Source organism: Electrona antarctica (genome assembly GCF_951216825.1).
Source record: "Electrona antarctica genome assembly, chromosome: 7".
Lineage (NCBI taxonomy): Eukaryota > Metazoa > Chordata > Actinopteri > Myctophiformes > Myctophidae > Electrona > Electrona antarctica.
Genome location: NC_136812.1, coordinates 4767791 through 4779848, shown reverse-complemented (window position 1 = coordinate 4779848; position 12058 = coordinate 4767791). Strand labels below are relative to the sequence as shown.

At 45.6% G+C, this 12058-nt stretch overlaps 1 protein-coding gene across 4 annotated transcripts in view; it reads left to right on the top strand.

The window, feature by feature from the left end:
* shroom2a (shroom family member 2a) overlaps positions 1 to 4683 on the top strand; it is a 129729-nt gene extending 125046 nt beyond the window's left edge. For 3 of the 4 annotated variants that reach the window (XM_079506531.1, XM_079506533.1, XM_079506530.1), the window contains exons 15-17: positions 971 to 1130; positions 3411 to 3683; positions 4341 to 4683. In XM_079506531.1, coding sequence (XP_079362657.1) covers positions 971 to 1130; positions 3411 to 3683; positions 4341 to 4613 — 706 coding nt within the window. In that variant the 3' untranslated portion in view covers positions 4614 to 4683. The remainder of the gene's footprint in view (positions 1 to 970; positions 1131 to 3410; positions 3684 to 4340) is intronic. The other variant, XM_079506532.1, reaches the window with a different exon arrangement.
* The last annotated feature ends 7375 nt before the right edge of the window (positions 4684 to 12058 follow it).

Below are 12058 nucleotides of genomic sequence, written 5' to 3'. Positions count from 1 at the left end.
CCAGCTCTACGTACTAATGTGTGTAAATGTGTGTGTGACATCAGGAATGAGGATGACGTGGTGATGTCCGTGGTCTCCAGCTCTACGTACTAATGTGTGTAAATGTGTGTGTGACATCAGGAATGAGGATGACGTGGTGATGTCCGTGGTCTCCAGCTCTACGTACTAATGTGTGTAAATGTGTGTGTGATACATCAGGAATGAGGATGACGTGGTGATGTCCGTGGTCTCCAGCTCTACGTACTAATGTGTGTAAATGTGTGTGTGTGACATCAGGAACGAGGATGACGTGGTGATGTCCGTGGTCTCCAGCTCTACGTACTAATGTGTGTAAATGTGTGTGTGACATCAGGAACGAGGATGACGTGGTGATGTCCGTGGTCTCCAGCTCTACGTACTAATGTGTGTAAATGTGTGTGTGATATATCAGGAACGAGGATGACGTGGTGATGTCCGTGGTCTCCAGCTCTACGTACTAATGTGTGTAAATGTGTGTGTGACATCAGGAACGAGGATGACGTGGTGATGTCCGTGGTCTCCAGCTCTACGTACTAATGTGTGTAAATGTGTGTGTGACATCAGGAACGAGGATGACGTGGTGATGTCCGTGGTCTCCAGCTCTACGTACTAATGTGTGTAAATGTGTGTGTGACATCAGGAACGAGGATGACGTGGTGATGTCCGTGGTCTCCAGCTCTACGTACTAATGTGTGTAAATGTGTGTGTGACATCAGGAACGAGGATGACGTGGTGATGTCCGTGGTCTCCAGCTCTACGTACTAATGTGTGTAAATGTGTGTGTGTGATATATCAGGAACGAGGATGACGTGGTGATGTCCGTGGTCTCCAGCTCTACGTACTAATGTGTGTAAATGTGTGTGTGTGATATATCAGGAATGAGGATGACGTGGTGATGTCCGTGGTCTCCAGCTCTACGTACTAATGTGTGTAAATGTGTGTGTGACATCAGGAACGAGGATGACGTGGTGATGTCCGTGGTCTCCAGCTCTACGTACTACAGCACCTCGGCTCCCATGGCTGAGCTGCTTATCAAGATGAAGGACATGCAGGAGGAAGAGGAGGAGGAGGACTCTGAAGACGAGCTGGACATGGACCTGTCCAACAAGAAGGTAAACTAGATGGAGTGTCTATAATGAATGGCATTTTTATAGCGCTTTTTCCAAGTGCTCAAAGCGCTTTACAATGGTTCATTCATTCCTTCATACATTGGGAGGTGAAGCGGCGAACAGTCGACGCCAGCGTCCTCACTTCCCACACTCACACACCGACAGTGGCGAGCTCACACCGACCGACTCATTGGAGGCAAAATGTAGGGCACTTGTCTATGGTAGGGTTGTCACGATTACAACATTTAAGTTGACGATTTATTGTCACGCAAATAATTGAGATTAATGATTTATCCAAGGCGCTTAACATAGATTGTGCATTACATTCACCCATTCACACACTGATGGCAGAGGAAACCATGCAAGGTACCAACCTGCACACCGGGAGCAATTAGGCCATTAGGGGTTCAGTGTCTTGCTCAAGGACACTTCAACACTAACTCTGGGGGAGCCCACAGGGTTTGAACTGGCAACCTTGCGGTTACCATCCGGCCACTCTACCCCTGAGCCACCGCCGCCCCCTAGTGGCCACTCTACCCCTGAGTCACCGCCGCCCCTATTTTCCATCCCTTGCGGGGGGGAAAAATCCTCAGGTGTGCGAGTTAGAACGGCTGCATTCATTAACATGGAGCGGAAGGAAATCGGCCTCCGTGAGCTATACCGGCCACTCTACCCCCTCACAATGGCCTGGCCCCATGCAGCCCTGGTCTGAAATCTTATTTAAATGCATCAATTAAGGTCTATTCATAGTACAGTTTTTTACCAACCACCGTTTCGGTGGTCACCTCTTCACCCAAAACTGGACTATGAGAAGGCCTTTAGACTCAGTGTTTCGGTGGTCACCTCTTCACCCAAAACTGGACTATGAGTAGGCCTGTAGACTCAGTGCTTTGTGTTGTTGTCTCCTCAGTGCAGCAGGAGCTGATGGTTGTGTCTCTCTCTGTGTGTGTTGTGTCCTCCGTTTTTTATTTAACCTTTATTTAACCAGTAAAACACATTGAGACTGCGTCTCTTTTACAAGTGGGAACTGGCCAAGGGGCAGAAATAAAACTACACTTCAATACTACGTCGTAAATGTCACATTTTGGAACAGCAAAATAAAACATCCGTACACCTCAAAGTGCCTATGAAATAAATACAAGAACTCTTTTAGTAGCAGGGCAAAATACACAATGTACAAAATATAAACAGAGATAATAAATATATAGCCATGAACAGAGGGCAAAGGCTAGTACATATCCAAACATGTGCAGGTGTTGGACTGTTCATCTAAGATGATCCTTTTGAAACTTCTCAAGGGAACTTTCAAAGCCAATGTTAGTCTGGACTGCAGGTCATTCCACGACCACCAGGGGGCCAAAGAAGGCCAGACATGTTTTATTTGAATGCTTGTACTACACACTGTAGCCAAGTATTTGACCTGAGGTTGAGACCGTTTTGGACCATGTCGAATTTGGAGGAAATGTAAGACGGCAGATCGCCAAGAATGGCTTTGCAGCAGCAGCTGATGGTTGTCTCTCTCTCTCTCTCTCTCTCTCTCTCGCTCTCTCGCTCTCTCGCTCTCTCGCTCTCTCGCTCTCTCGCTCTCTCTCTCGCTCTCTCTCTCTCTCTCTCTCTCTCGCTCTCTCTCTCTCGCTCTCTCGCTCTCTCTCTCTCTCTCTCGCTCTCTCTCTCTGTGTGTGTGTGTGTGTGTGTGTGTGTGTGTGTGTGTGTGTGTGTGTGTGTGTGTGTGTGTGTGTGTGTGTGTGTGTGTGTGTGTGTGTGTGTGTGTGTGTGTGTGTGTGTGTGTGTGTGTGTGTGTGTGTGTGTGTGTGTGTGTGTGTGTGTGTGTGTGTGTGTGTGTGTGTGTGTGTGTGTGTGTGTGTGTGTGTGTGTGTGTGTTGTCTCCTCCAGTGATGTAAATAGGTTTTCAATGTAATGAGTCCCGGGAGGCAGGGATGGTCTTTTAGAATGAGTCCCAGGGACATTATGAGTCCCAGTTCAGCGACATTACAAGTCATATTTTGCAATTTTTACAAATTGCAGCATTTAACTCCCATTTAATTTTATATGGTTATAATGTGGTTATATTCATGTAGAAAACGGAAGAAGAAATGATTATTATAACTAAAGCTAGCAAAATAAACTAGAATAAAAAACAGTACAGTAGTACAGTAGTGCATCCTGTGGATGCAGAGGTCGTTTCCTTAACTATAAACTGTGTTTTGGGATGCAAAATGCACCCTATTTTAATCTCTGCGTCCTGATGGTTGATGGTTTTGTGTCTCTCTGTGTGTTGTGCAGCAGGAGCTGATGGACAGCCTCAGCAGGAAGCTGCAGGTGCTCCGCGAGGCCCGGGAGTCTCTCCAGGAGGACGTGCTGGACAACAAGGCCCTCGGGGACGAGGTGGAGGCCACGGTGCAGCGGCTCTGCAAGCCCAACGAGCTGGACAAGTTCCGCATGTTCGTGGGCGACCTGGACAAGGTGGTCAGCCTGCTGCTGTCGCTGTCCGGGCGGCTGGCCCGCGTGGAGAACGCCCTGAACAGCCCCGACGAGGACACCACGCCCCAGGAGAGGGTGAGTCCGTCCGCTGCACCGCCGACATGACATAACATATAGGACACGCTCCAGTCTCTGGCTCACTTTGTTTTGGTGCCCCAGCCACATGGAATGACCTACAGCTTAAATTAAAGATCTGTTCTCACTTCTCCCATAACATATGGTCAATTTATTTTTATTTATTTTTTATATAATTTTTATCCCACAATTTTGTAACCCATTTTTCACCCCTGTGTCAATTATCTAATGTGATCCTGGGCTCTACACACCCTCCGCCAACCTAGTCCCCATATATGGGGGACATGGGGAGAGCAACGGACTTGAACTCATGCTTCCTTCATGCCTGAGTGTCCAAGTTGCTCCTTTACACCTGACCATACGGTCAATTTAAATCTGTGATTGCAGACTTACCCCCAAAGTGTCTGCAACTGTTTTTAAATATAGCCTACGTGCTAAACGTCACGCGATGAGGAAATGTTGCTGTTCTGTTCTGTTTTTGTTTACTGCTTTGAAATGTTGTATTATGTGTATCTCGACGACACTGCAAATGAGGTGTTACCTTAAAAAGGGCTCTGAAGCAACAAATAGCTGGGCACGGTGTATTTACTGGTTCCAACCGACGCTGGTGTTAACGCTCGTTGTCTCTCGTCTCTCTCTCTCTCCCACGCAACGCAGCGCACGCTGACGGAGAAGCGGAAGCTGCTGATTCGTCAGCACGAGGACGCCAAGGAGCTGAAGGACAACCTGGACCGGCGGGAGCGCGCCGTCAACGACATCGTGGCGTCTGTCCTGGACGCCGACGGCATCGCCGACTACCAGCACTTCGTCAAGATGAAGTCGGCGCTCATCATCGAGCAGCGCAAGCTGGAGGACAAGATCAAGCTGGGAGACGAGCAGCTCAAGTGTCTGATGGACAGCCTGCCGCTGGAGCAGAGACTGGGCCTGTGAGAGGAGAGGGGAGAGTGGGGCTGACGCTGGAGCAGAGACTGGGCCTGGGAGAGGAGAGGGGAGTGGGGCTGACGCTGGAGCAGAGACTGGGCCTGGGAGAGGAGAGGGGAGAGTGGGGCTGACGCTGGAGCAGAGACTACTGGGCCTGTGAGAGGAGAGGGGAGAGTGGGGCTGACGCTGGAGCAGAGACTACTGGGCCAGTGAGAGGAGAGGGGAGAGTGGGGCTGACGCTGGAGCAGAGACTACTGGGCCAGTGAGAGGGGAGAGTGGGGCTGACGCTGGAGCAGAGACTACTGGGCCTGTGAGAGGAGAGGGGAGAGTGGGGCTGACGCTGGAGCAGAGACTGGGCCTGTGAGAGGAGAGGGGAGAGTGGGGCTGACGCTGGAGCAGAGACTACTGGGCCTGTGAGAGGAGAGGGGAGAGTGGGGCGTCGGGACACGGTAGTGGGGCTCCAGTGTGAGAGGGACCCGGACATGAAGAGTGACCCACTCTTAGTGGGGCACCGGTACACAGTAGTGGGGCCCCACTGTGACGGGGACCCCGGACATGAAGAGTGGCCCCACTGTGACGGGGACCCCGGACATGAAGAGTGGCCCCACTGTGAGGGAAGAGTGGGGCCCATGACACAGTAGTTGGGGCCCCCCACTGTGAGAGGGGAAAAAGTGGGCGCTAAAATAAAAATAAGACTGGCACTTGGGAAGGACTGGGCACATGGGGCCCTAGTTTTGTCAGTGCTTAAACCACTTATCCCTAAACTATTTTGCCTTTTTTTTTTACTATTTTGAAAAACATTTTTTAATAGTTAAAATAGCCGATCTACAAGCTCACAACTTGTTTGTTGATGAAGATTGGCTAGCTGAACAATTTTAATATGTTTTTCAATATAGTAAAAAAGGAAAAGAACTTTATGGATACGGGGTTTAGCACGGACACAAATAGGGCCCATGAAGTCTTAAGCGTACCTTAACGTTTTATTTTATTAAGCACATATCCGCTGCTTTTTTTCGCTTGGAAATGAGCCAGCATTAAATAGGTGGTTCGGTTCGGGCATCTGGCAGGGATGCCTTACCGAGGGTCCCCCTAGAGGTGGGAGGTCCGTGTTGCACGACAGACACGTCCCCCTGGGAGGAGACCCCCTCCCCTGGGAGGAGACCCCCTCCCCTGGGAGGAGACCCCCTCCCCACGCAGACCAAGGACGACGTGGAGGGATTATTAGTATCTCCAAACTGGCCTTGGAATGCCTCGGGATCCCCCAAGAGGAGGTTAACTAATTAGAAGTCTGGAGCTCTCTGGGGGAACTGTTGCCCCCGCGACCCGACTCCGGATAAGCGTTTGAAGGATGGATGGATGGATGGATAAATCCTCTCTTTTCTTTTTAAAACAGACCTGAGTAGTGATTATTGAACACATGGACGTTTTCAATCAAGAAAAATAAATGGCTCGCAACTCACTTTAGATACATTAGTATACATTAGTTACATTACATTATTCAGAAAAAACGGCAGCAAAGAATGCTTTTTTTTCTCCATCTACACCAAATCTCTTCACCAAAAATAGCCGATCTACAAGTTCACACGGATCGGCTATAAGAAACGACCAGTATTCCCAAATAGAATAGAATAAATACCCGTCTTCTCAAGTGCCCACACTGAGGGAGCACCGCAGTGACCACTGTTGTTCTGATAACAACCCACCAGTCTGACCACTGCACCGCACCGCTGTGGCCAGCGGAGGGAGACAGAGACAAGCAACAGAACTAAAGAGAGACGCTTTCCTTTTGGAAGGATGTTGGATTGGACTTCTGTGACATTCTTTCCTTTCTTCAAACAGACTCTTCTGACTGCGGCGAAAACGCTTTGTTTTCACCATCAATGGACAGAAGACACTAAACCCTAAATCAGTGGTTGTCAAAACCTTTTTTTCTTCTTTTTTTTCCAGATTTTATATGCATATTATGAAATAAGAAATTTGATAAAATGTTCTATCTCTGGAACCCCCTATCTATCTATCTACACTGTCATATCCTAAGCTTGCGGGTCCATTTGGTTCCATTTGTACACTCTCAGAAGTTTTACGGAACCGTGACTTCTCAAGGACCGCTGGGGGTCCCCGGACCCCACTGGGGGTCCCCGGACCCCACTGTTTGAGGACCCTTGGGGGTCCCCGGACCCCACTGTTTTAGGACCCTTGGGGGTCCCCGGACCCCACTGTTTGAGGACTCCTGGGGGTCCCCGGACCCCACTGTTTGAGAACCACTGCCCTGAAATGAGTTCCTTCTTTTGACTTCTTTTTTTTAGTAATTTATTATAGTGTTTTTTCAATCTGTACAGAGCGGGGACAGTATTTGATCCACAACTGATTTTTAGCATCCGTTTTCAACTGATAATGTGTTTATATGATATTATAGTCCACAATGAGCATCTGTCAACACTTATATTGCAAAATGTTAATGTTTTCCATCTTAATTGATATTCTTTCACATCCCATGATCACTTCACCCCCCCCCCCCCCCCCCCCCCATTGGGGCACGCATGCACACACACACAAACACACGTGCACCATGTGGTGTTTTAATTCAGCGCTGTTATGCTATGCACGTGCGCGCCAGACGTGCACAAAGACAAACAAAAGACTTCCCTTCACATGTTTTATGTCCACGGTGATAAACTAGACCACTGGTGGTTCCCAAACAGTGGGGCGGGACCCATGTGTGGGTCGGGGACACATTGTTATGGGTCACTTTATCTTTATCGGTTTCCTACATTTGGTTTTTAATTATTATTTCAAATCATTTAAAAAAAAACATTCCCAAAAAAAGCAAAAGCTTTCATGAATTAAACCAAAATTCAAAGATTTTGTTTTCAGTAACTTCATGAAGAAATAAAAGAGAAATCTAAGAAATTCCATAAATAAGAAGAAAATAAGTAGTGAAAATAGCTGATGTGTGAGCTTGTAGATCTGCTATTTTCACTAGTTTGGGTCCCGGGAGAAATGTCTTAATTTAATTTCTGTTTTGGGTTCACGGGCTAAAAAGAACGTTTGAGAACCACTAAACTAGACTGCGTGTTACATGAAACTATCATTCCCTCTAGCCTAGCGGGTTACGCTGTCCGCATGTTGTTACCCTCCCTCTAGCCTAGCGGGTTACGCTGTCCGTATGTTGTTACCCTCCGCTCTGTGAAAGAAAGGGACCTCCTTAATCCATTTAGGCCTGACGTCAAAATTAAGAAAATGTCTTCTAAATCCTGACAGTTTTCTGAAATACCTATATGTTTCTAGGCCTATATCACTCAATATTTCATGTGAAGGACTCCAAAAATGATATAAATTGGCCGCCGACCCCCATCTCAAAATATGTTGTTCCAGGGGCCCCTCCCCCAGAAGCAAAGATTTGAGTTAAAATCCAGAATATTCCAAGGTTTGCGCCACATTTCCACGATTAAAATAAAATAGCAGACCTACAAGCTCATAGCGCGCCACTCGGTGGCGCGCTATGAGCTATTTTTCAATAGCTAAAGTATAACATAATGCTTGAAACACCAAAAGGGGTTCCCGCCCAAAATGGGTTCAAATAAAAAGCACCTGCTGCTTCTCAAATTACAGCTGCGTCAGCGCGGTGTGCGTGCACGATGCTGCGTTTTGACTTAAACGTTTCCTTTTCCCAGACTTTTCTTTTAAACATTCCAGCCTGATCGTACCTATACCTAAACTACATACCTACCGCAGGCAGAAATAAATACATAAATATTGAACCCACTCTGGTTTTTATCAAATGAGTATAATGTTGTTTTGTTTTTTTGGTAAGACTTTTGGCCGTTTGTCCCGACCAGTGGAGTTGTTTGTTTGTTTTTGAGGATTTTTTAAAAGTTTGTTACGATACCTTCCCGCTTAACGCGGCGCTCACACAGCCGGTATCGTGGGTTTTTTTGTTGTTTTTTAATCAGCTGTACTGCTTTATATCAAATAAAGAAGTCTGCTGAAATCTATTGCATTGGCTTCTTATCTTGTCTGATTTTACAACCAAATGATGGGCTCATTCTGTAACACTTTTGTAACACATTAACCCATTTATACCTGAGAACGATTCTACAAATGTCTTCTAAATCCTGACAGTTTTCTGAAAAACCTCATGTCGTTCTCAAACATTTTCATGTCGAGGACCCCCACAATTATATGTAATTGGCCGCCGACCCCCCATCTGAAAACATGTTGTTCCAGGGACCCCCGCAGTAGCAAAGATTTGAGATTAAAAAAAAACATTCACTCTGAAAGAATATATATTCAAAGATTTGCGACACAATTTCACAGGTTTTTCAAAAATAGCAGGCCTACAAGCTCGTAGCGCGGCACTCGGTGCCGCGCTACGAGCTTGTAGATCTGCTATTTTTCAACGGCTAAAGTTTAAAATGACAGTGGTTACAGTGTGTTGAAAGCTAATGTGACACAGACGCGTCCTCAGGTCTCAATGGGTTAACCTTCTGTAATCTGTAAACCTTTCCCCACGCTGCTATCACGACTAAAAGCTTCATTATGCTGTGTCGTCGCACGCTGGTATAGCGCGTTGAAAAATAAGCCAATCTACAAGCTCTCAGCGCATCGCAGAGCGACGCGCTGAGAGCTTGTAGATTGGATATGTTCGGTGCGCGACACCTGTGAGCAACAAAGTATAATAACTTGGGCTATAAAAGTCTTGGGGGGGGTTAAAGTTTGACGGCCTTTAAGTTTCTCCACAGGCACAACATTCACAACCGCTACGTTGTCACTCATCTCATCTCATCACATCACATCACATCTCGTAAGAGAATAGATCACGTCCAGCAACATCTGCGTTCTCTAGAGAGGATTTGACAAAACGGAACCAAATGTGAGTAGAGAAGACCTACATAATGTGACTAAATTTGACTGAGGGACTGCCATTGGATGTTTTTGAATTTTCGTTTTTTCATGTCATATGAAAGCAGGGAATCATAGCTTCAAATTGACATATTGGTTGTTCAGTTTGACCCACCAGTTTTGGAGATATGGCTTATAGAGTAATTAATGTCTTGCAGAAAACAGCAAGTTGAGAAAACAGGCTTGAAAGGTTCACTTCTGTGGACTCTAATATTACACCTAGCTACACGTTTAAGCATTTATTTCATATTTACATGTGGATTTCAGCTCTGACACTTATTTCAGACATGCTCTGGTATGTGAAGAGTCTGCCTGTGCTATTAACTCATTTTTGAAAAAGAAAAAGAAAAAACAATTCTTCTCTGGTGAAAATCTGGAATTTACGCGATGGCAGTCTCTCAGTCAAATCTGGTCACATATAATACATATTATGAATAATTGCTTTGCTTTACAGTATTCCCTCATTGCTCTTTGGAAGATTAGTAGCACGGCAGGTTAATCTTTAACCAGTGAGTGACTGTACGTGTGAAATGCATATCAACTCAACATACTGTACATACTTACTGCTCTGTAGTTTGTACAGTTTATTCATTGTTAACATTTTGAATTGACACCTTGGATAACATTCAGAGCTCCTGGGTAATGTCTGACGGTAAACTGTTCTCTACACTACAGTTTATTCATTGTTAACATTGTGAACACCTTGGATAACATTCAGAGCTCCTGGGTAATGTCTGGAGGTAAACTGTTCTCTACACTACAGTTTATTCATTGTTAACATTGTGAACACCTTGGATAACATTCAGAGCTCCTGGGTAATGTCTGGAGGTAAACTGTTCTCTACACTACAGTTTATTCATTGTTAACATTGTGAACACCTTGGATAACATTCAGAGCTCCTGGGTAATGTCTGGAGGTAAACTGTTCTCTACACTACAGTTTATTCATTGTTAACATTGTGAACACCTTGGATAACATTCAGAGCTCCTGGGTAATGTCTGGAGGTAAACTGTTCTCTACACTACAGTTTATTCATTGTTAACATTGTGAACACCTTGGATAACATTCAGAGCTCCTGGGTAATGTCTGGAGGTAAACTGTTCTCTACACTACAGTTTATTCATTGTTAACATTGTGAACACCTTGGATAACATTCAGAGCTGCTGTGTAATGTCTGGAGGTAAACTGTACTCTACACTACGGTTTCACTACAGTGTTTGTTTTGGTTATCGAGGCCATTCTCATTATTTTGTCATTGCTCATGAGTCATGAGTCATGAGTCATGAGTCATGAGTCGTGAGTCATGCCTTCCATGACTGACCTCCTAGAGTCTCAAGCCAGCATACTGTATATCTTTAACACATTTAGGCCTGACGTCGAAATTTAAAAAATGTCTTCTAAATCATGACAATTTTCTGAAAAACCTCATGTTTCTATATCTGTGGTTCTCAATATTTCAAGGACCCCAAACATTATATGTAATATGCCACCGACCCCCATCTGAAAATATGTTGTTCCAGGGACCCTCCCCAGAAGCAAAGATTTGAGTTAAAAACTGAAACTCTGAAAGAATATTTCACGATTTTTTTTCACGATTTTTCAAAAATAGCAGACCTACAAGTTGAGCTTGTAGATCTGCTATTTTTCAATAGCTAAAGTATAACATGATGTTTAAAACACCAAAAGGGGTTCCTGCCCAAAATTGGTTATGTATGTAGCCCAATAACACAGCCAGTTCCTCTTCAGAGGTAGGCTGTGGTGAACTGCAGTTCACAGTGTATGATTGACCGATTTGAGATCCGATACAGATACGCAGATATGGAAAAATGGATTATTTATTGCCGAATGGAATATTAGGCTACCACAAAACAAAATCCACATTGTGTCCTGGGCAGACATCTGCATAGCTCGGCTATTATTTCTGGATTTGTCGTGGCCCTAGTTGGTCAGAGACGTTGTTGACGGTAACTGCTAACATTTCCATGTAGTATTTCTACCCACTCCTTTACAGTTCTGTGATCATAGTCCCTGTTTAGCACTGATAGCAGGTAGACTGATGGACTAACAGATACTGTAGCAGCTAGACTGATAGACTGGCTCCTGATATGTTCTGTGTTGCACTGATAGCATGTAGACCAGACAGTGGCCTTGTGGTTAGAGTGTCCGCCCTGAAACTGGGAGGTCGGGGGTTCGATCCCCGGCCGGGTCCATAGACCACAGACTGTAAAAATGGGACCCACTGCCTCCCTGCTTGGCACTCAATGGGTTGGATTGGGGGGGTCAAATCAACTAATGATTCCCGAGCGCGGCACGGCTGCAGCTCACCACTCCTTGGCTGCAGCTCACCGCTCCAAGAGAGATGGGTCAAATGCGGAGAACAAATTTCACTGCTGTAACGTGTGTGACTAATCGAATGACTTTGACTGATAGACTGGGTCCTGATAAGTTCTGCTTTAGAGCTTCACCTATGGATCATCTTAACGATTTATTCTAGCAATTTATTTATCAATGTATCAAATCGCATGTGCATCTCGTAAATATCAATGAATCAA